Source organism: Arvicola amphibius, chromosome 6 (assembly GCF_903992535.2).
Source record: "Arvicola amphibius chromosome 6, mArvAmp1.2, whole genome shotgun sequence".
Classification (NCBI taxonomy): Eukaryota; Metazoa; Chordata; class Mammalia; order Rodentia; family Cricetidae; genus Arvicola; species Arvicola amphibius.
This window is the reverse complement of record NC_052052.2, coordinates 134,331,230-134,357,188: the sequence shown is the minus strand read 5'-3', so window position 1 is coordinate 134,357,188 and position 25,959 is coordinate 134,331,230. Positions and strand designations below refer to the sequence as shown.

Sequence of the window (25,959 nt, the reverse complement as noted above, 5' to 3'; positions counted from 1 at the left end):
CTGCCTAAAAGATTTTTAAAGAAGAGATAAGAGAAATGTGGTGGCTGTGATCTATCAAGGCAAAATTAAACCGCCCTCAATAAAACTCCTCCACATGAGGCTATTAAGGAAACCCAATAACCACACACTAGAAAATAAATAACCATCATTCACTAAAAGACAGGAAAGTGATTTGGGGCTGAAAGCAGAAATAAAGAGAGTACCTTTGTCTCACAGTCAGAGCGACAGTGGGGAAGCCCAATATAGGAGGGCTCTGATGAACCATCTGGAAGGAAGGCAACAGTATCAAAGGAGGAGAGGAGATAATAATGATTGGCAGAGGCTTCCTACAAGGAATCTATACCGGAGGACAGAGAGGTAGTTAAATTAAGGATATACATCTGCTATGCTCCAAATAAAGGGTATACTCCACTAGAAATCATGACAGCCAAGGGGTACAGCCTTCTACACGCTCCTACCTGCAGAAAACTGTCAATAGTCATGATCACTTTTTAAAAGGTGGTGAGTGGCACATGAACTTAAAACAGACATCTTGATGAAGTGCCATTTCAATAAGCATGCTCTGGTAAAAATTATATCAAAGCTTTCTTAGTGTACCTTCACATATCTCTCCTATAAAAGCATTTCTTTGTTTCTACATCAATATTAACAAGCTATATGCTTATATTAAAATATTTATAACTTCCTCATAAATTGGGTCTTCATTTATTAAGACCTAAAGTTTTATACCTTACAAGAGAGTAAGAATTTCAAAAACATTCTAAGGAGTAAGGTAATCACATCTTTATAAATAAATAAGTAATGATTTATTTGTCAGGTGCAAGTACAGATTTTAATATACTATTCCTAACACTTGATGAAAGGAAGTAACCCAGCCTTCAGTTAAGTATAAAAGACAAACACAAGTAAATATAATTTTATGAAACTTGCTACACTGCTGTGCTGGTTTCAGTTTTCCTGTAAAATCAATAATCTTGGACTAACCAGGAAGATGAGAAACAAAACAGATGCACACATTATTATAAATAGTAATTTTAAATTGTACACATAAGTGGTTTTGAAAACTAATTAAGACAGAATGGCACGTCTCTTCACATGAAATAAAACCTGGAAGCAGCAACTGCATATGTATATGCATGGACAAAAATCCAAGTGCATCTCCCTCGTGGCATGCAGGAGGGATGCAGACAATCTTAGGAAATGCAGACTGAGCAGCAGTGACTGAAGCACAAACTGCAGGATGCCCATCTCCTCCACAACTGCATAGTACACAGCAGATGGTGAAACTGGACAGAGCGCCTTCAAGCCCAGTGGAAAACAGAACAGCTTTGAGCCCCACTCCAGGTATCCATGCCTAACTAATATTTTTAATCAAACTACATTGATAGAGGATTTGTACAACAGACTCTCAGGTGAATCTATCAAATATATGAAATTTGCCAAACTTTACAATAGTTTTAAAGCTCCAAAACAGTGGCTCCTACATATTTCTTCCCTCAAAATCCTCCTACAATCCTAGGAGTCTTAATATATAATAATATGCAAAGACTGTAATGCTTATCGACACATTCGCCCCTTCCTCCTGATGGGTTACCACGGTCCTGATTCTCTGTTTAGCATTTCCATGAATTTTTTTCATACTCACGCCACATAGTTCTTTAATGTAAAATTTGTCTGTATATAAGAGAAAGAACACAAACCACTTTGTAACAGCACTCACATGCTTTTTTCTCTTTGCATGAGTTAATTTTGTAGAATAGAATATTTATAAACAATAATGGAATGGGACAATACTGAATTGAATTTGTAAATATTTCATTCAATAAATGTTTGTCTGTTCATTAAAACAAAATGACTGGTATCGATAAAGGTGAAATTTCCAAAGTTTCCTTTCAATTTAGCATTAAAGTAAACAGGTATAACCTCCCTCATAAGACGAGCTTGATGAATGTCTTGCTTCTCCTTTATAAAACAAACTACATAAATCTTTAATAGTTTGGTAAAAATTCACATCTCAAATCACATGGAAAATGGAGAAGCTATAAACTGCAGACTGAATGTCTTTCAGGTTACTATTGTGTGTCATTTAAACTGTCTTCTTTAATGTGCCCTACCTTTAAAAAACTATTGATGGTTACATTCCCATGAAAGACGGGGCAACCTTACAGTACAGGCTGAGCCAATGTCATTTTGACTGACTGGCTTCAAGGTTTTCTATATTTCCCTTTTATAGGAGATGAATCTCAAACACATGTAAACACACAAAAAAGATGACTCTGGATGCACACGATACCCAAGTAAATAACAATTCACAACCAATCCTCTTACATACACCATAAAATGCCAAAGTCACTTCCAATATTATTATGGAAAAATCCCAAGACCCTGTATTTTCCACATTGATGGTTCGCTATGCATTCCTAAAATAAAGACTTAATAACACATTTACATTCTCATCACATTTTAAAATTAAATTTAAAAAGGAACTTACTTTCAGGTGTTTCATTAGTATTCACTTTTCCAACCATATGAAACATTGTTTTCCTTTTTTCCTAAAAATGTTTGCCCTTGCTAGGACCTATACATTAGGATCAGATGAGCCTTCATCCCTAAGTTCCATTTCCTAATACTTTGTGTTTCGTGCCATTTGCTTGAACTAAGTCATTCATTCTATTGAGTACCACTTCCAAAACTGTAACAAAGGTATAGTCTCAGGTTTCCAATGGGTTATGAACAGAGACATGGGCCTACTGCACACAACTACACACACAGAACTCACAAGAAGCATTTAAGAGCACATAAATCCCTCTATACTCCGGCCAACAAAAGAAGTCAAGTCCACTGACAGCACAGTAGAAAATGATGACTTCAGTTCTTGAACACATCCCACTGCTTAAACATTTTCAAGCACTTGCATTTGGTTCCCTTCAACTTCACTCTGTAGGTCACACCCTGGGCAGACTTGCTGCCATTCCCCCACGGTCAGCATTTGGATTACTACTTCTCTGTGCCATAAATTCGTACGTTCCTCTCTTCTTTACAGTTCCTATAATGTGATAGATGGATCCAGAGCTTGACTGTGTTCAAATCCAACTGCCCAACAGACCCTCTCCTTTGTGTGTGGAGAGGGGTGCACCTGTGTATGCTGGTGTGCATGCACTTGGAGGCCAGAGAATAACCCAGAACATCATCTCTCAGGTACCATTCACCTTGTTTGTTGAGACCATCTCCCATTGGCTTATGGCTTATGAATTAAGTTAGGCTGGCTAACCAATGAGCCTCAGGGATCTGGCCTATTCTGCCTCACCAGCACTGTGATTTCAAGTGCATGCTTCCACTTTTAGCATTTGTAAAAAGCTACTGTCACTGATAATGGGGAGTGACCTCAGGTTCTTATGCTGGAGCCCGGCGGTGGTGGCACACGCCTTTAATCCCAGCACTCGGGAGGCAGAGGCAGAGGCAGGCGGATCTCTGTGAGTTCGAGGCCAGCCTGGTCTACAAGAGCTAGTTCCAGGACAGGCTCTAAAAAAGCTGCAGAGAAACCCTGTCTCGAAAAACCAAAAAAAAAAAAAAAAAAAAAAGGAAAAAAAAAAAGGTTCTTATGCTGGCACAACAAGAACTTTACAACCTGTGCTCCCTCCTGAGCCCCAGATTGATCCTCTTATGATGGTGGTAATCACTGACGTTCAGTCTTTGCATTCTTATGAGAATGTCATGTCAAAGTGCCACTAGGAAATTTGGTAATCCAAATATTGCTCTCTGAGTGGTTCTTTAGGAAGCTCTCCTTTTTCCAGGCACTGCTGTAGTCTCTATAAACTCATTCTCTATCTTGGTCTGCATTTTGTACAAGTTTTAGTTTTGTTGTTCTAGGGCTCAGTTCTTCTGCAAAGACCTGGGGATATCCAAAACTGTATACACATCTGCCTTCTATTTTTTTATTTAGAACAATATGGAATGATTGTAACATTTTAAAACAAATACTGAATTCATTAATTTGTATGCAACATGCAAACAGAGACAACACACAGAATTCTTAAAAGGTACTTCAAGCTTGCTGATAACATTTTCTGACTTCTATACCTTTATTCATTTTGTCTAGATAATGACAGGTGTGTGACTGAAATCACTAAACATCTTTGACTGTGACCAAGTATTTGTCAAACTCAACCTTTAATTCATCGATGTTGCTTCATATATCAAGGTTATAACAGTGGCAGATGAAAGCTCGTAATTCACAAGGTTCCTTACCTATTTTAGGCTCCACGCTTATCTTTTTTCTATAAATTCTTCTTCTAATGTTAATACAGCTGCATCTGGCATCTTTGGGGAAGCATTTGCTGAACAAACCTTCCCGTTCTTCACTCTGTGTAGTTTTCTGATTCTCTGAACATCCACCCTGATCATGCATTTTTGCACCTGCTAGGCTTACCCAACGTTGCTGTGGGATATTCACACATTAGAACTCATACTAAACTGATGATCTGGGCTTGCGTTCTTCTAATCCTGACTTCTGTTGAACTAAGATATTTTTCTACATTAGTCGTTTTCTACATTTTTCTTTTCTCCCTCCATTGGTGCTGAAGGCATAGATTAAATTGAAATCTATACTTCTACAAAGTGTGGTCTACTCAGTGACTCTTTCTATCCTTTCTCTGGATCGGAGCTTTAGCAGAGTTAATTACTCTGTCAAAATTGATCCAGACGTTACTTTTATTTATTTTTCTTCAAAAAATAAAAGAGGTTTTTTCAATAATTGCTAAATTAATATGTTATCATTGTTCATTCATTTCTGTTATTATCAATATTTCACTCTCCGCTTTTTTCCTCCTGAGACAGGGCAACCCTATGTAGCATAGGCTAGTCTCAAACTTGAAATCCTTCTGCCTCAGCCTCCCAAGTGCTGGGATTGTTGGCCCATGCACCATATCCAGCCTCACTGTTTATTTTACTCTATAATTCTAATAACTTGTACATATAATAAATACACACTAAATATTAAGGAAATAAAACAATATATTGTTTTAAAGTACATATTTACACATATTTTTAAAAATTTCAAATCTTATTCATGGATAAATAAGGAAAAACATATTCCTTGAGTTAAGAATAGAGAAGATTGAGAATCAAAACTTCAATGGAAGACAGGAATTCAGAAGCGACCCCTCTCCGGTGCTCACCACTGCTGTATCAAACGTGCGCTGAGTTGTAAACAGGTGTCGCTGACAAGCAGGACCACGGAAATCAGCAGAGCACTGCACATAGGAGACCTGTCTTCCAGTTCTGCCACTAGCTGAACATGCAATCCCAATTAGGTCACTAGACCTTTCCAGACCTCAGATTTTCTGTGCGTGAGTGAGATGACCTAGCTCATAGGTTTTTACTACGAGGAGTAAATAAAGCATTGAAAGGTGAAGCAGCTTGCAATGTGAGAAGAAGCCAGTTATATACACAGGAGCACAATTCACTAAACAACAAACCAAAATGCATTCACCATATTAGACTAGAGTAGCTGCACATGGTGCCTGGAAAATTGGACTGGATTACAACAAATATAAACCAAAAACTGATTCATAAAGGAAACCATGTATTCTTCTCAATGCTAACTTCCTTTCATAGACTCAATCCCCTTCCCCCCATTAGAATGACACTGTCAGTCTCTCAGCCTTCAACTATCTCTACCATAACATGCAGGTTTGCACATTAATGTGTTCTTTAAGAAGGTAAGCCAGACTGAACACCTGTCCAATGCCATACCATGGACAGCATCGCAACACAGGTGAATGTAAAATAGCCATTCTACCACTTGGTTGTATTCCAGACTCCGACTTGTCTCTTTCCGGTTCCTTTCGGTGCCCTAATGTTTCCATATCCTTTCTAAAATAAGCACATCCCAAGTACTAGGAATGCCCTCTATGCTCCCCAGGTCCAGCGCTGAAGCCTATTTTGAGCAAGGTTAACCTGTGTCCCAGCTGTAGAGGATAATGTATTTCTGAAGCAGATAGAGAGAGGGTAGTGCTTTTAAGTTGTTTCCTGCTAATGTATTTACTAGAATAATAGAATATGTATCTGTTAGTCTAAGGACTCTATGCTATTTGTTTTCACAATAAGAGCCCATCAAGCTGTGTTTGCAAGGAGTTTTGTGACCATACTACTAATACCCCTTTCCAGTGAAAAACGTGTGGAAGGAGTTGCTAGAGACATACAAGAAACACCTGTACTTACTACAGTTTTGTCTGTTTCTTACAAGAAAAGATGGAGACCGTCTCTTAATATATTTGAAAAAAAGGTAATGATACAATTTTAATTATTTTTCTTTACTTTGTTTATCCTAAGACAGTATCTTACTATGAAGCCCAGAGTGGCCTTGGACCTGGAGCCCAGCGCCTGCCTCTGCGTCCCAAGTGCTGAATTACTACAAGCTTGAGCTATCATGCTTACTATGATTATTGTTTAGTAAGTGGGTTCAAGCTTTGTAGGGCTTTCATACTTTGCAAGAAAAATAAATATATACCCAGTATATTAGGACAGCATCAAACAGATATATGAATTTGAAAACTTTTGCAGATGACCTGAATATCAGACTTCTGACCAAGAGGACTCTGCATCCAAACATACACATCTAACAATTAAGATACACACCACTATCAGTGTCAGACAAGGAGAAGGAGCTGAGGGACATAGCATAGTTGATGGTCCAACAAGTCCACCTGCAGTCCCCCTCAGCACAGGACAGCATCACTCTCCAGCAGCAGGAGACCAGCACTAAGTTCCACCAATACAAATGGACAGCCTGAGCACAGGTTCAGAGTTGCGCCTTCGCTGAGCTTGGATTAGGCTAGATGTAAACCACTAGCAGCTTATAAGTAGTAAACCAGTGTAAAGAAGGTCAGTACTGAGAAAAGGGGACCAAAAGGGACAAGTAATAAAGAAAACTTTGTTTTGAAGTTTACAGTTTGCAGCGATGTGAGACAACAAAGCAGACACACTGTGGCTTGGAAGGCCAGTGTACACAAAAGACATTATGAGTAACGGATGAGTCAATAATGGAAATGAAGATCAAGGACAACTCTCCGAGTTTCGCAGATCACCAGTCTTCAGTGACATCAATACAGATGTTCTTCAACAACAAGACACATCTAAAGACTCACCTCATGCTTGGAGAAGAGCCGGACACCCTCCAGCTGGTGGAAAACTGGGTAGTGCTGGGAGTCAATCTGGTCACGCCGGTACACGTCACCTACCACGAGGAAGGCATTAAGTCCTGCATGCAGCAAGTCCCACTGGTGTGCTGACGTGTGTGCTCTCAGCATGTGCTCCCGGTTCAGGTAATAGTTGTCCCCCTTCTTTCTGCTGGGGTGGTCTGCTGGGATTAGCAGGCTATCAAAGTTCTGCCAGGTGGTGACCACTGGCGGCAACTGGTCATAGACAGAGAACAGAGGGGTCCTGGGGCGGCCCATATACTGCCGGTAGAAGTGCTCCTTTACCCGCTCCTTGAGCAGCCACAGAGGGTGGTACTTCTGGTTGTGCAGGTTCCTGCCCACCTTAGAAAGGACCTTCTGGGTAAGGTTGGTGTGGTCATCCTGAGGGTAGGATTTTCCCAGCAGCTCTATCACACTGCCTGGAGTACCTTGGGCAGGAAACTGGGATGCAGCTGGCCTTGAGCCCCAAGCCCGACGCTGATGGCATTTGAAGACACGACTGATCTTCCTTACTAGGTAGATGTGTTCATGGGCAGCTCGGATGAAGGTTGAACAGACCATTATAGAAGCTTCTCAGAAATTCTGGAAGGAGCACATAGGAAAAGTACAAGTTAAGTTTCATTCATCAGACAACAACAAATGTGTCTTATGTTATCTAAACAAGCTAGTGACCTTCTAAGTGACATATATGTGTCCCTCCTATCTCATCCACACCTCAGGAAGACAACTGAAAATATCTATTGACAGGCTGCTGTAATTTGAATGTCCTTCCCAGGAGCGATGTTGAAATTTCACTGCCATCTAATGTACAATAACATGTGAAGCACGAGGGCTCTGGCCTAGAACACAAGAGTGAGTTAACTAGGGTGGGAGTAGGCTTCTCATACAAGGAAAAGCTCAAACACTTCTCTCTCTCTCTTGCCATGAGATGATAGAAACAGAAAGGTATGGCTTCATGCTTTGATCACTGACCCCAAACTCCAGAGCTATGAGAAACAAGTTTCCTTTTATTATAAATTACTCAGCCTGTGGTATGCTCTTCTACTAAACAAAAATAGGATTCTAGTATGGTGGTGCACACCTTTAATCTTGCAGTCAGGAGGCAAAGGCAGATGGATTTTTGTAAGTTTAAGGGCCATCCTGGTCTAGCATCGCAAGTTCCAGTCAAGACAAGTCTACATAGTAAAACCCTGTCTCAAAATTTTAATGAATTAATTTTAATGAATTAATTAAACAAAACAAACAAGACACACTAAGAGAAAGACTCAGTGTTTACTGCACTAAACCAGAAGAATACTAAAGGTGCTTTTAGGTCACTCATCTCTAGGTGTCCTTCTCCTATCATTTAAATTCTTTGCTCTGTAGGGAAAAAAATTTTTTCATCATGAGCAACAACCAACCTTATTTTTTACCAGATTGTAACACCAAGGGAATCCTTAGATAGATCACCTGAAAGTCACTAGTCCACAGAACTGAACTCATTCATTAAAGAGACTACATGCTCACACTAAGACCTCTGATAGGCAATAAGAGAAAATTACAGTAAATACCCACACTTCTCCTTCTGCTCTCTACTCTCATAACTACAAAGTCCTGTTTCCCTTTTACAGAGGGAGAAAGAGAGAGTACCTTCTGCCTCCTGGAATAATTTGCATAATCATAAAAAGTCATTAACTATACCTTTGGAAAAACATTTGAATAGGATCTTGGGAGATGGCTCAATTGATAAATTACCTGCCATGCATGTATGAGAGACAAAGCTTGGGTCCCCAATTCCCACATAAAAATGGTGGGCACATCAGCAAACATCTGTAAAACCATTATTCACTGGGCTGGGGTTCATGAGCCACTCAGCCTAGCTGAACTGATAAGTTCCAAATTCACTGAAAGACCGTGTCTTGAAAAATAAGGGAGAAGAGTGTGAGAGGCCTTGTCTCAAAAACAAGATGAAATATGTCTGAGAAAGACATCCAATGTTGATGTCTGGCTTCCACGTGTACCCAAATACACATGCATACAACCACATCGACACATATACACTAGCATATACTCATGCATACAGATTTGCTGAATAAAATTACTACTAATCTAGATAGTAAAGAGTTTCATTCAGTGATTAAAAAATAAAAATAAACTCAATACTAAGTAACAGACTAGCTAAGAGTGGTCAGAAATTATATTTGTGAATGCTAAGCCTTCTCTGCTCTTATTGGTCAAGATATTTAATCTAAAACCCTTTGCGTCATTCCATCAGAGATTATTCCTCCTCCTAAAAGACAGTGTCTACTGTAATATATGCATACAATAAACACTACCAGAAGAGAATTTACTGAAAAAAAGACACAAAGTTGACAGAAGACAGAGGACTGATCCCAGGGCAGGAGAAAGAGAGAGAGAGAGAGAGAGAGAGAGAGAGAGAGAGAGAGAGAGAGAGAGAGAGAGAGAGAGAGAGAGAGAATAAATAAAGATAGAATTTAATAAGATTGTAGATTTTTCAAATGTGGGATAGATCATTGACTTCTCGGATAAAATGATAAATACCCAAGAATAGATGCCCAAATTCTGTGACTGTTAATTGAAAGATAGTGAGTGATCTTCTAACACTGATTACTCTTTACTTCAACAAAAGCAGTTGTGAACTCCCTCAGGGACTGATTAACAAGGGTAACTAGATATCAAATTTGAAAATTAAGAAACAACTTAAGTTCTTAAACTTAAGTAACTCAATTTTTTTTTAGTTTCAAACTTTTGTTTTGAGATAATTTAAAATACACACGTCAGTTACTTTCTTCAAGACTCATGCAATCCCACCAAGAATACAGAGCTCCATGGTCTACCAAAAGCCTACCTCACACATACCTGAGCAGTAGAGTTGTCAGACTCAAAATTGCAAGTGGGAATAACCTCCTGGAAACCTGCCCCTAGACCTATGATGATATAGAAGCTTCAGAGAGTCCCAGGAACACTCTGATTTATGCACACGGAATTATTTTGTCAGGTTGCTTCAAGTGTTTTTGGCTGAGTTTCAACTGTAATCTCTCTTCCCATTTACATTGTTCAGTAACTTGTCCCTGCAGTAGATAAGAATTTCAAATTTTCCCATGCAGCTTTATATATCCTAGCACAAAGCCACACTGTTAGGCTGCTAGTTACCCAGCTCAGCACTCCTGGCAAGCTATAAGAAAACATTTCTTTCTTCCACAGGAATATGCTGTTATACAAAGTTCAGAATTGGTTGAAAAGGGTACCGTTATATAGTTATTCATGGTTGCCAACAGTGTTTTACTTAATCAATATCTTGTCCCCCACACAAAAGCCCTTCCAGGTTCCCCTAGATAAACATTATCCTGACGCCCTGTAGTGATCTTCTCACATGTCAAGCTTGTCCATAAAAGTATAGTTTTTTTCACCCTCATTTTGTAACTTTTGGTCCATCTGCTCAGCTCTAGTTTATGTTCACACTCTTGCTCTTCATACTCAAACAAGAATTCATTCTTTACATTACCATCTCTATCATCTCTTCTCAAGCAGGACAAATGACCGGAATTGTGGTTCGGTTTGGTTTTGGCTTGGGGAGTGGGGGATTTATTTTTTTACATTTACTTACTTATTTATTTATTTATTTATTTATTTATTTAGGCTTTTTGTGAGTTCAAAGCCTTCCCTCTGCCTCTACCAAATTTTTCCTTAAGAAACCTGTCACTGAAAACTCAGGACGCCCAGGAAGACACCCCAAGTGCAGTGTTTTGCATATCATCTATCACAACACTGGGTAAGAATCGTTCACAGCCACTTGCCAAGAAGGAAACTAAAGCCAGTACACATGCAGTAATTTATATAAATGTCTTCACCCATCCAGGAAATAAAGTTAAAAACTCTAAGCAATTTAAGTACCTTTCAAAGGCCCAAGTCTCTTCAACATAGTCTCTTCCCTTAACTTTAGAATTACCCAAATAACTTGGGCCAAACAGTGCACTGAATAATTAAACCAAATAAAATTCATAACCTTCTATGTTATAAATGAAATATATACTTAAACAAATGAACAAAACAATCTGAACCAAGGGCCAAATCAGCCCCTGGCTTGGTTTTGCACATAAAGCCTCCTAAAACACAGCAAAAGGCATTTTTCAGAGTGACTTTTCCAATACAAACATCCCCACAAACACAAATTAACTGGAGCATGATATGGTCCTTCAAGAAAACATGTGCTCACCCCTATTGTATCTTAACTCACTGAGAAGATTTTTTTGCACTATTAATGAAATCTCCATATGCAGACTATACAGACACAGAAATTAGAAGAAGTATAAAGGCATGTGTTAAGTATTAACTAATACAAAGGACAAAGAGCGGCATCTGAATGAAAGAGAAAACAGTGAACAGCTGACAACTTTACAGAGATCACATGGGACTTAATCTTGAAGGTCTTCTCTTAGGTTCTTTATCATAAAACAAAAGGATGACAGAACACAAATCTCATAAAGGATAAATCCAGACCCTGTTGATAAGGGATGTCACTCATTGCCCAATGAGTCAGAGCTGACCTGGTAAAATGGACCCAGAGACATTAGCCATGCTGTGGCTGAGTCTGAGAACAGATGGAAATCTTGTTTGTGCAGATGATTTTCAGTATGCTGGCAGGATACACGGGGATCACACATGAGAAAATTATAAATGAGATGGCTATGCTGTGTCCACAAAACAGTAAGAGATGTTGGGCAAAACTGACATAAGAGATTAGTTCTAGCAATGTAGACCTTGGCGGTGGCAAGATGTCTCAGCAGGTAAAAGCACTGGTGCCAAGCTGGTTAACCTCTGAGTTTCAAACCCAGGACCCACATGATGAAAGGAAAGAACAGACTCCCAAATGTTGTCCTCTGGTTTCTACACAGGCATCACAGCACAAACAATGACCCATAAAACACAAACATGCAAACACACTAAAATGAACCGATGTAAAAATGAGGGGCCCCACGGGGTGCTGGAGAGAGAGCTCAGCAGCTAAGAATATATGCTGCTCTTCCAGAGAACAAGAGCTCAGTTCTTACCACTCATGACAGGCAGTATGGAACACCCTGTAACTCCAACTCCAGGGAATCTGAAATCCTCGTCTGGCTTCCAAAGGCACCCATACATATGTAGCATACATTCACTCAGACATATACACAAAGAACAATAAAATAAATCTTAATTTTTTTAAAGTAAAACATGGCCACTGCTGGTGAGAAAGCAAATCATGCAGAGACCTAGGAATTCTGTGCACAAAATAATCAAAACTGGTTCTTGGAGGGCATAACACCAACTCTATATCCTATCACTCAAGAGGCTAAGGCAGGAGCTCCTCAAGTTAAAGACCCCTGAGGATATGAAGCAAGACTGTAATAAACTGCCAAAAACCTTGATTCCTAAGATTGTATCTTAAAGCATAAACTAGTCTCCCAACAGCATGTGAATTGTAGACCAGATAAACAGAAAAACATATTCAGTCTGAAAGGTCCTCCAAAAGTCATTCAGTCCAAAGCTTAGGACATGCAGGCAACTAGTCAGATAGTCTAAATAGATGGTTGTGGTGGTTTGAGAAAATTGGGCCCTATAGGCTCATATATTTGAACTATTTGAAAGGATTAGAAGGATTAGAAGGTAAGACCTTGTTAGAGGACTTGTCATTGGGGGGTGGTGCGCTTTGCAGTTTCAAATAGCTCAAACCAGGCAGGCTGTGAATGAGGACACAGCTCTCAGTTCCAGTTCCAGTGCCATGCAGTCACCATGCTCCTGATCTTGATGATAGTGAACTAACCCTCTGAAACTCTAAGATAACCCCCAATTAAGTGGGGATTTTTTGTTTTGTTTTGTTTGTTTGTTAAGAGTTGTTTTGGTCATGGTGTCTCTTCACAGCAATAGAGGAATGACTAAAACAATGACTTATCCCAGTGACGAGATTCCCAGGTAAACGTTCTTTCTATTTCAAGTTATTATAGCCTCCTTCTTCTGACTCCACTATTCACTACCAGAATAATCTTGGTTTTGTGATCAGTCAAGAGAGGATTCTTTTAGACCACTGTTAGAATTGAGTGAATTAATAGACAGAGGACTTGGACCATACAAAACTCCCAATAAATGGCAGCTACAACCGCTAAGTTAACTTACCTAAGTACTACTCCTTTAACAACCTGATTCAACAAAGGTTAAAACAGCAAGGTCAACAGGAAGTCAAGCATCTACAAAGGGATGCTAACTACTTTCTACACAATGAGCTGAGGGCAGGTTTTATAACGACAGGCTTATGTCAAGAGAACATATTTGCATCCTTAATACCACCCTGTCATGTAGCCACGCTTTGCCACTCTTCCTATCTTTTGCAGTGATGACTATAAAGGGACTGGGCAAATTCAGGGTGAGGCAGGAAGATTATCGTGAGTTCAAGACAAGGCCATCCTGGGCTACACATTGCCACAAAAAAAGAGGAGGAAGAACTTAAAGCTCCAAACTTACAGCCATGAATTACACCTTAATTTTAAAGGATGTTTTAGAAATATTGGCCACATTAATGATACACAAAGTTTCTTTACCACCACAATTCTAGCAAAGTGCTTAGACCAATAAAATGGTAAATAATGTAGCTTATTGAGGACTTATTAGTTAGACTTTACTTACTTTTTAATTATGTATAGACACGCATGCATGTGAGCATGAATGCAGGCACCAAGGGCAGCCAGAAGAGAGTGTCAGGTCCCCTGAAGTTGAATTACAGGCAGTTATGAACCACTCAATGTGTGTGCTAGGAAACAAACTTGGGTTCTCCACAACAGTACATGCTCTTAAGAGTTGAGCCTTCTCTCTAGCCCTAATGTGAACTTTATAATGAGTCCAACAATCCTCTGTCCACCTCCTTCATTCTTGTTAGAAAATCTAAGCACTTCATGAACTTACCAGAATAATGATTTCCCTTGCTGAAAAGGATCAATGGTGAGTAACCATAGCCCACACAAGGTCACCACTGGGCAAAAGTCATCAGACATATGTTATAACGACAGATATAATATATAGTCTATATGGCAAAAAATGTAAAATTTGACTACTTCAAAATACATGCATACATTTTACTCTAGTTGTTTCCATTTTCACTCAAAAAAGATCACATCAACAAAGTATGTTTTGCATCCTGCTGACAAGGATGAATAACAAAAAATCTCTAAGCAGGCAGTTTCCTCTATTACCTGAGAGAGAGTTATAGGCACAAGCTTTCTAGAAAGCAATTCAGCACTATCATGAAATTTAATACTGTTCACACCCTTTGGCACAGTAATGGAGGCTATCATAAGGAATATTAAAATGAAGGCAAGAGTTAAAAATGGAGTTTATTTAATAATATTTATACTAGAAAAAAAGTTCAAAACAGTATGAATATCTCCCCCCAAAAAGAATAATTAAACAAACTATAGAAAAACCACACAATAAAAAATCATGTAGTCATTAAATATAACAAACTTTAAAAAGAATCCTAAAGATGAAATAATTTACTAGTGATAATTTAGGTCATATGTGTATAAAACCTTACCTATACAAATACATGCTTACTATGTATACAGTGTTCTGCCTACATGCCAGAAGAGGACACCAGATCTGTCATTGCTGGAAATTGAACTTAGGATCTCTGGAAAAACAGCCTGTGTTCTTAACCTCTGAGCCATGTCTCCAGTCCCAAGTAGCCTGGTGGTAGTAGCTTACATCTTTAATCCCAGTACTCAGAAGGTAGAGGCAGGTTTGAGGCCAGCCTGGTTTACAGAGCAAGTTCCAGGACAGACAGGGCTGTTACAATGAGAAACCCTGTCTCGAAAAACCAGGAAAAAAATAGTAATAAATACATGGTTACCTATAGTTCTGCATGCTAGACATAGAAGCCATGAGATGAACTATGGGAAAAATTTAATAGCAGTTGCCACTGGCTCTTCATTCTATTTTATACTTCTATTAAACTTTTCTGAATAAATGTGTATTATATTTTAAAGTTTATTTTCAAAACATACAAGAAAACCTTTGAAAGTGTCTAGTTGTGTTCTAGATACTGCATGGCCTCCATTAAACAAGAGTGTGGGTGCAAATTCAGCCTTGGCAAGATAACTGCATGTGATGCCCACCTACACCGTTGCTTCTTACGAGAATAAAAAAAGAACACTTGTGTGGAAAACATTATACCTGCCCAATTTTCTCTGTTCAGTCATAAGTTAGCTGTCATAAACACAACAGCAGTTACCCAGTGCCACTTCTTGAGAAGTAAATTTTAGGAAACTGTCCCAACTGTAAATACATTTCACAGTTATACTCATGAAAGAAACCTTTAATATGGGTGAAACCTCAAATGCTATGTGGCACCTTAATAAGGAAGAAAACACTTCTTGCATGTAAGGAAAAGATTCATTAAAACTTGGATAAAACTAAGGCAGTCCTGTAAGCAAAGAGGTTCTTTATGCAGGGCTGCTGGGGCATGGTGAGGAAGTAGGCCATAGTCAGGAATCTAACAGTTGTTTTTTCCTTTTCTTTCTTTCTTTTTTGTTTGTTTGTTGTTACTGTTTTTCAAGACAGGGTTTCTATGTGTAACAGCTCTGGCTGTCTTGGAACTTGCTTTGTAGACCAGGCTGGCCTTGACCTCACAGAGATCCAGCAGTTGTTAAGATTGCGTCATTGGGTGGAGCACCAGTAATAGCACAAGCAGCACGACGAAGGCTGAGTTCTTTCAGAAAGGGAATAAGAGGAATCTGTAGCAAGCCTATCATTTCATTTTGCTTTTGATCTGTGCAGACCTGTTCTTCAGGAGATTCAGGATTTCTTGCCCACTAGGCTGTCTTATAAAGATGTCTCACTGTTGAGAAATCAAATACCAAGACATCACTTTGCACAGTAAGCAGAAAAGTGGGCTGACTGTAGAAGTGCCTAGGATATACTTTGACTTCCCCAGGAACAGGTTAGCTCCCTGAGCTCCTCCAGAGCACCACTAATGATATGCAATACGCATTCCAGCAGCCTATGGCTCCATCTGTAAACAAGGAAGTCTAAATAAGCCACACTCCTTTCAGAAATCTTGACATGGGTTTCCTGTGTCACACCTGCTGCACTGGCATAATCCTATACTCAACTCCTACAGGATACTCCTTCCTCACCTCCACTCACCGGACAGGACCAGTTCTTCACTTCCCAGCCCTACTAATGCAGCCAACCTCTTGACCTACCAGATATATAACCCTTCCTGTTTTCACTGTTCTCAGGAGTCACTGACAGTGTACAAATTCCACAGTTTGCCCACGCTCACTTGTCTCCCTGCAGCAACGCTGTTCTGAAGACATCTCACAGCCCGTGTGTAACAACCGTATTCTCTGCTGCCGCTAACAGATCTTTCCAGTTGCCTTATCACTGCTTCCAGTTTGCCAACTCCTTCGACATTCTAATAGCGAAATTAAATTCAAACTCAGAGAGGGAGAGAGAGATACACACAGCGAAAAGAGCAGAAATTGCAACGACCCATTTAACACTAAAATTCATAAGTCAAATCAGTTCAAATTTTGTACCCAAGTACGTTTTGGAATCTATATTTCTTCAGGGCCTTTCTCAGACAGACCTGAGAATTACAAATAAGAGGCCTTCAGTTCAAGTAGTCATGGTCCTAAGTCCACTGCTTGCTTTCAGTCAGGCCCCAATGAGCCCCTTCTCTCAGCTTTAATCTTTTACTTTAACAGTGGGGAAACATGAGGGCCTTCTAAACGTTTACATGTGCCCATATCGCTTTTATACTGAGAAAACTGTCACAATCCCAATACTAAGTCAAAACTTTCTATGGACCAGACCCAAGCTACTTTTCTTCCTTCCTCTTGGAATCCTTCCCACAGCATGCACCTAGTATACTACGCAGCACCAATGTACTGGAGAATGATTCCAGAAGGTTGTCTTTACATAAATAGCATTTTAATTAATTCTAATGGTTCAGTAAAATGTTAAGAGACATATTATAACTTTAATTGATAACAAAAACTAATAGACAAATTAGTGTCATCTCATCTTTGCCTACGCTGCCTGGTTCTTGGTCAACCTGATTCCAGCTAGTAATTTAAGAAGAAGGAACCTCAACTGAGAAAATGCCCCCATTACAATGATCTGTGAACCTGCCTCTGAGGCATTTTCTTGATTAATGATTCATGGGAGAAGGTCTAGCCAACTGTGGGTGATGCAACCCCTACATAGGCCGTCCTTCCTGGATTGTATAAAGGAAGCAGGCTGAGCAATCCATGAAGAGCAAACAAAGCTCCATCCTGTATGGCTTCTGCATCAGTTCCTGCCCTAACCTTCCTCGGTGATGGAGTATAAGCTGTAAGATGAAATAAACCCTTTCCTACCCAAGATGCTTTGCTCATGATGTTTATCACAGCAATAGAAACCCTAACAAGATATAAATTATCAATGACATTAACCAAAGGGAAGGTAACTCAATACAACTGAAAAACTAAACACACTGATAGCAGGGACACGGTGGATTTAGGAGAATCAGTTCTAGAATTCACTTTTTTTGTTTTTTTGAGACAGGGTTTCTCTGAAGCTTTAGAGCCTGTCCTAGAACTAGCTCTTGTAGACCAGGCTAGCCTTGAACCCACAGAGATCCACCTGCCTCTGCCTCCTGAGTGCTGAGATTAAAAGCGTGCACCACCACCACCCGGCTGAATTCACTTCACTTTTAAAGAAAGTAAGTAGATGACATTACAAAAATGCTTATTTTTTCTGAGCCAAAAAACCTAAAAAAAAAAAAAAAAAGTCAAACGCACAGCTGAAACTTCGTCAAATATGACAAATACAAAAAAAAAAAAAACTTAAATTGGGGGGGAGCAAGAGAAGGGCTCAAAAGTTAAGAGCAGTCTGCCCTTTCTGTGGTGCCAGCTTTGATCTCCAGCATATGTGTGCCTCATGACCTTCTCTAACTCTACTTCCAGGTTATCTTCTGAATCTGAGGGCACTGAACGCACATGATACACAGGCATACATGCCTGCAAAACACGAAAGAAAGTATTTCTTCAAAATTAATAACTGAACAAATGAATGAACAACTCTCACACCACAGTGCTCACAGAATGGTTTCCATGAGCACAATATGAAACTAAGTAGGATCACTCAGATGACGAATGATCAACAGACATGTACTTTAAAACCATCAACTTGGAATACAATGAACTGCTTAGGAGGACATATCAATAACACATGGAGTGGTATGGACAGCACCCCTCTACACACACACACACACACACACACACACACACACACACACACACTTCCTACTTACATTGTCTATTAGACAGGTATATTTTTCACAGAATCTAGTGAACCTGAGTCCTAGACATGGTTGCAGCCTCTGATTAACAGTAACCTTGCTTCTATATGGGGTACTTCAATATTCTTGACAATCATCTAGCAAATGAACTGTTTTGTAATAATTCATCACCATGTGTTCTCCTGATAAACTCCAGATTGTATATGAGACAACAGAGAAGCTCTCAGAACAGGCAACTGCAAGTCCCACACACATAAGGGTCTCTAGCTGGTAAACACCAGCCACCCCTTATCACACATCAGTGCTCTTGGCTTGTGAGTATAAATGTAAGTAATTTTTAGCTCAAATAGTGATTTATTTACCTATCACTGGCTTCAAAGCATATTTAAGGCAGGGTTTATAACCATCAGCAAGAAACTGAAACTGGGCATTGCTGCCTGGGGCACATGGCTTCCACTGGTTGGCAAAGGTCCATTACAATATTAATGAGAATGTCATTTGTCAAGATAATTATGCATGAACTTGACAGCTACAGAAAGCAGATATCCATTTGAAAGACAAGCCCAGGGCATATGCATCAGAAGCCTGAGAAATCCCTCCGTACTTCTGTCTTTTGTAATGGTGGCCTTTTGTGTAGATAATGTCTTATTAACACATTAAGTCTCAAGGAGGAAAGGAAGGGGGAGAAGCAAGTATTAACACAACTATTGACTATCTGCATAATCGCCTATACCCATTCAAAAGAATCTTTTCATCAGTATAATTCAGTTGAAAAATGACTACCAATATCAACCCTTGATAACAAATGCCATGGTTTCAATAATGAGAATTCTGAAAGTGTTTTTCAAACTGGGAATATCTTTACTTATTCAAAAACAAAAGAGCACTCATAAGAAGAGTATCATGTGGTGGAAGCAGAAGCACAGGGACAACACCACTTTGAAAGGTTTTCTCTCTTTTTTTCCACCCTAAACGCATGTTCCAAGAGGAATCAGTGTGGATATCTTAAGCCCAAAGATCAAGATATGCAATGAAATGAATGCATGAGGGATTGACTGCAGACCAAAGATCCCACAAGTTAACTTGAACGCTCGTTAATTAAGTGAGATAAGACACTACCGCATTTGGAAGCGATGTGACTCCCAATCACTCTTTTGCTATGTTTTACTTCTCAAAGTGTCATGTAAGACTAAGTTCGTGTTATCAGTATCTACTAGCATTAATGCTTTCCTAAATATGCCAGAGGAAACTCACCATGCAAAAGGTACACAACACACGCACATATGTATGTACACCAATATAAACAAAGAGCAAAACAAAAATAGTTCACGTTCCTCACTATCTCAAGAAACCCAAGTGAAATAGCAAACTGCTGTCTAATTTCAACATTTATCAGCTTCTTTCTTACCTTATTTTCTACAAAAAAAAAAAAAGTTTAACTGGACTATAGTTCTATAAAATTCACATTTGAGGAGAAAGTGCAATATCCACAAACTTGAACAAGTTTCATAATAATTTTAGTAATGCATACACACATAACAGTTTTTAATTTTTAAATATTCAGCTAATGAAAGAGAAGATTTTCACCCAGAAATCATTTAGCAAGCAAAATGTTAATGGCAAATAAAATTAAAATTTGTTTCAAGTCAGCTCATTAATTGCATATTAAAAAACTATTTTAAGGAATTAGAAATATTACTGCTATGCAGAAAAAAAAATGCCCTCTGGGTTAAATTTTTTCTCTTAAATATTCTAAATAAGCTGATTTTTATCTATGATTTTCCAAATATGTTCACTGCATATAAAATCCCGGGCTGCTTGGTGGTGTGGGACAATGGTCTATATTCTGTCAATTATATCTTAAATAAACGCTGATTGGACAGTAGCCAAGTAAGAAGTATAGGTGGGACAACCAGACAGGAAGTAGAGGCAGGTCAATGAGAACAGGAGAATTCTGGGAAGAGGAAAGCTTGGTCTGCAGTCCTGACCTGGCCGCAGAAGAAGCAAGATGTGACTGCCCTGCCAAATAAGGTACTAAGCCACGTGGCTAACACAGGTAAGAATAATGGGCTAATATAAGTTGTAAGAGTTAATAAGAAGCCTGACCTACTGGGCCAATCAGTTTATAACTAATGTAGACCTCTGGGTGGGACTTAACAACTGGGGAAACTGGGCAGGACAGAAACTCAGTCAACAGCAGGGAACAAAGTCAGTTACAGCACATCTAGTCCTGATGCCCAGGACTGGTATGGTGAGCAGAGGCCAACATGTTCCAGTGTACCTCCCTACAAATGGAACTGCAGCAAAGCCCTCGAAGGCTCCATGGCTTATTTCTTATTCCTTCAAACTTGAAAACTGCACAAAGTCCCATCCACTGACAAAATAATGCTACAATGAAGCACTGGGTCAGTTTGTCCAGGCTACAGCCCACCCTGCAATGCCCACTGCGTGGCCTCGCCAACAAACACCAGCCTACCATGTTTTTATTCAGTATGTTCTCTGTACATTTTTTTCAAAACTTGAAGCAATGTTCCATTAACATGATTCAAATCTCCAATAAAGTTTTATCTGCATTAAAAACTGTCTTAACTGGATAAATGTTCCTGTAATCCCAGCACTCAGAAACTGAGGTAGAAAAATTTGAGTTACAGACCAGCTTGAGTACACAGCAAAAGCCTGTCATTAATAACATAACAATAACAAGAAATGAGGAGGAAGAGGAGACCATGGGAATTGAACTCTCTCCTCTTTGTTTCTTCTAGACAGGTCATCCATGGCTCATGAAAATACTATATCAGTTAAGACAGTTACAGTTATTTTTAAAGACCAAATAAATAAATAAGAACTGTCAGATACTTGAGGATAACATAAATAAGTCACTAAAAAAGAAAGGCTTTTTTGTAGTAGCACTTGAGTTGTATTTAAATAAATAAAGCTTGGCTGAAGATCAGAGAGTAAAACAACCCCCACTGATCAACCTTACAGACCAGGCAATGATAATGCACACCTTTAATCCAAGTAGCCACATTAGTTGCCACAGAAACCGGGCAGTGGATGCCTTTAATCCCAGTGGTACACGCTTTTAATTCCAGAACTAGAGAGGATTATAAAACAGGAGGAGACAGGTCTCAGTCTCAGTCTCATTCTGAGATTTCTAGAGACAGGACTGCCATTTTGGACTGAGGTCAAGGAAGAGCCAGTGGCTGACTGTTTTGCTTTTCTGATCTTCAGGTTGAACCCCAATCTCTCTCTCTCTCTCTCTCTCTCTCTCTCTCTCTCTCTCTCTCTCTCTCTCTCTCTCTCTCTCTCTCTCTCTCTCTCTCTCTCTTTGAGTTTTTCTTAATTGTGCTCCAGTTTCTTCAAGTCAAAAGGAGTAACTCTGTGATGAACATCTAAGGTGATGGATTTCCAGATCACTGTTTAGTTAGTTAAGAACCCATAACATCCACTCACTTCACAATTACCTTTACATGTTACCATCTATTCTCCTAGCAAATCTCAAGAGACAGTAGTGAGAAAGGCAATCACAGTCAGTGTAGGAAGTCAATTGCAAGCATAGAATCAACATCACTTTTAAATTAATAATTCAAAGATCATTATAATGCACACAGTATATGCAATGTTCAGCATAAGCCTGAACATGGTAGAAAGACAGCAGCAGCCTCACCCGTTCCCATATATTCTTTTCTCCACGTAAATTATTCTTATATTGCTCTATGACCTCACTGGTGTTTGTAAGGACAAGTAATACTTGAAGGTGTTTTAATTACCAATATACAGAAAATACTGCTAACTTATGATAGTTAATGTTATCCTACAAAGCCACTATGGCTACAGACATAGCAAAGAAAGAAGCAATGTGCATACAGAGAAAATACAGGTTTGATTTTTTGGAAGAATTCAGTCATGTTATTGCCACCTGATCAATACATAACATTCTATGTAATTCTGTTTAAATGCCCTTTATACGGTTAATATATTGCATCATCAGTAATTTCACAATCAATACCTAAATGAAACTTCTAACGTGTGCTACTTCTCAGTTGAATCTCAAAACTTCCTACACTCAGAGGTTCTAGAAGGAACTTCAGCACAATGGTTGGCAATCACTTTAAAAAGTAAAATCAATAATAAAAACCATTACCAGTGTTCAAAATATGATACCAAACAGACCAAGAAAACATTCCCTGTTTCAGTATGAGCTGAAATGTGAAGAACAGTGTCTGGTTCGACTACAGCAGTGGCAGGCATGCAGAGCAGCCTACCCTCATTGCCCCTGCTCCACACGTCAGGCTGTCAATGCACTATCTCATGTCCTGATATTAGGTACAATTAATTCTGAAGAGTGAGCAAATACAAATACAGAAGGCTTGTATGAAGCACACTGAGTATATATCAAGACACTGTTTATAGTAGCTGCCTCACAGGTGGGGGAAAGGTGGCTAGGAAAAGGAGGGAGAGAAACTTGTGTTTTACTCTAAGCCCTTTTATCCTTTGAGTTTTGCAGAGACAGAGAGAGAGGGAGGAAGCAGACAAGAGAGAGAACACTCACAATGAAGTTTATGATGATATATGTATATAAGAAAAAATTTTAGCTTTGGGTTTAAATAAGTAAAAAAAGAGAGAAAGGAAGAAAATGGAAACAAAAAAAATAAAAGAACCATCTGTTTTTCCTGCATTGAGGCAACTGTAAGCAGACTCTCACCTGAGGAAAGGGCACGTAAAATGACTTAAACGCAAATAACACTAACACCTTAAGTTCCTAGTTCCCATAAACAGAGGAGGCCACAGAGAATACGACACATGCGAAAACTGTTTCCAAGAACTGCATCAGAAAAGTAGTTTTACACTACAGCTATGCTCCACCAAGGAATTTAAATGTACTATTTTGTACAATGCTTAAAAATTATTCTGTGTAGGGCAGTAGCTGCCCCCAAGACCACCAGCAGCAACAGCAGCTGTAAGCAGCGTTTTACCCACGTTCCCGAACAGGTACTGAGAGAGTGGGCAGTCACTACTTTAAAAACCCTCAGGAAAGATTCTGAGGTCAATTAAAATTTAGATATCATGAAAATAAAAACTATAAGCTATTAGAAACCTTAAGCTTTTCATATTGACAATGGTTGACCATTAAAAGAACATGTGGCTATTTTGTGCAATCACACGAGAGTCACAGACAATAGATATGTGTCATTCCCTTTACATAATTAACGTAAGAAAGAAAACTAATCTTTGGTGGAAAAAAAAAACAGAACAATACACTCCTCTGGCAAGCACTGGTAATGAGTGACTGGAAAGGGGACAGAGGGCACTTCTTAACATTGACGATGGTCTTTAATACCTTGATAGGTTTGAATTATAAAGATGCAAATACCTGCCACAAAGTGACGGATGATATACCTATTATCTGTACATTTCATTGAATACAGATTTTGTGTGAGTGAATCATAGTCATGTATGATTATGATCTCCAGCTAGGTAGTTGTCTGCATTTAGGAGGAAGTCAGCAACTCACTCTGAAAATCTTCCCTCATGAAAAGAAAGATGGATCTGTAGATGGAGAGTAGAAAAGTAGATGGCAAACATGTGTGATACATGTTTAGTGAAGAATGCAGGTGGAGCTTTATGGAAATGCACCATGAAGCTGTATGCGTGAAAACCTTCAATAAAATATTAGCAGGATAAAGATTAGGAGCTGGGTTGTACCAAAAGTACTATGGTGTATTCAGGTGTCTGACTCCTACCTGTGGGCATGGATTTCAAATCCTAGAACACTGGGACAGTGGCTTGGGCAGTGAAAATGGGGTTCAGACTGATAAAAAGACAGATTTATTTCAGAAACTTCCATTTCACAAAAAAAAAAAAAATAGTAACAGGCTACAATGACAAAAGCAATGTGAATACATACAGAACAAAATTATTGCTGAAGATAATTATGAATTTCAGACACACATGTACAATGGGCCTTAGTAAGGAATAACATAACACTTCTTTATTCAGGAATACATGAATAACACACACAGAGCTAGGAGAAGTTTTTACTATGCAGCCCTCAAACACAGAATAAGCTTCCTTTCTCAGCCTCCTTGTATTTCGTTACAGGTGAAAACCACCGAGTGTAGCCAACGCTACCCAACAGCCGGCTTCATGTCTTGACTCCACACACAGCTGATTTTCTGGGACATCAGAAAGAGGCTGGGAGCTGAAGGCACTGCTGGTCTAGAGCCACTGTTTCACACCACCAGACCATGAAGCCATCCCAGCACCCCAAGGTGTCTTTTAATGAGATTTCTCCAGTTATTTTGGTGACAAAGCATTTGGGAATAAAAGGAAGGTGAAAAGAAAAAAAGAAAAATGACAAAATGCTTCAAAAGCAAAAAGGGCATTTTCTTTTTAACTACCTAGAAAAGATTACAGGCTTATTTTCTGACTTTGACACTTATTTGAAATTCAGATTCTTTAGTATAACTTCATATGAGCTGTGGAGACAATTAATATAATGTGAAAAATCTCAAGATAAAGTCAGTGAACAAAGAAAAGGGACGTTCTTAAAGTTCAAACTCCTTCCTATGCCGCTTCACAGCATTGAACTGTCTGCTGCTCTCAGACACACAATCCACACACACTGAGTTGAAATTCTTCCTCTGCACATCGCCATTGCCCTGTTCTGCAGAGGGATATGGCCTCAGTGTGTGTGTGTGTGTGTGTGTGTAAGAACTGGTGGGGAAGGCCCCATTTCAAGGAGCTCCAGCTTCAGCTACCTTTCTCTGAAAACAAACTGCTTCTCTTAATTTAATGTACCTCATTGGGAGGTAACTCCCACTCAAGTGTGTCGTGTGAGTCCAGTGCCGTGGCTGTAACAAAATCCTGAGGCTCAGCAGCTTATTTGATTCACAATCCTAGAAGCTCAAGGTCAGACCCTGATGACAGTCTTCTCGCTGGGAAAGTCCTAAAGTCACACAAGGGATCACACAGCATGATAAAACAGGAGGCCGGAGTACATGTCTCTTCCGAACCCGCTTCTTAAATAGCCACTAGGATTAACACTTGGATTCTACCCTGATGACCTTGTCTAACCCCAATCATGCTACAAAGGCCTCACTTCTAAACTCCAGAGAATAAAAGTTCTATCTTCCTACTACTTCACAATAGAGACTCAAGTTACACCCAAACCAACAGCCCATAAGACAATGAGCCTCACAGTCTATGTGGTCTTAGCACTCCTTGATAGTTTTCAATATCAAAAGATAGCCTGCAATAAGATTTTCACCTCTACAGCAGAGCAAAGCACCAACATCACAAGAGGCAGTTATTTCCTGACAATCACCTCCAGCTGAGCCACTAAGCCTGCGGTTCCCATATATCAGCTCACTCAGTCACCATCCTGCTGCACGTATCTTCCACTTGTAATCACAACACTCAGGAAGGGAGGCAGGAAGATGCCATGAG

The 25,959-nt window shown here is 39.3% G+C and overlaps 1 protein-coding gene across 3 annotated transcripts in view; it reads right to left on the bottom strand.

The window, feature by feature from the left end:
* Positions 1 to 25,959, bottom strand: part of Fars2 (phenylalanyl-tRNA synthetase 2, mitochondrial) — a 373,884-nt gene that overhangs the window by 290,087 nt on the left and 57,838 nt on the right. For 2 of the 3 annotated variants that reach the window (XM_038333514.1, XM_038333512.1), the window contains exon 3: positions 7,149 to 7,781. In XM_038333514.1, the coding sequence (XP_038189442.1) occupies positions 7,149 to 7,760 (612 nt within the window). In that variant the 5' untranslated portion in view covers positions 7,761 to 7,781. Of the gene's footprint in view, positions 1 to 7,148; positions 7,782 to 13,856; positions 13,937 to 25,959 lie in introns of all 3 variants that reach the window. The other variant, XM_038333513.1, reaches the window with a different exon arrangement.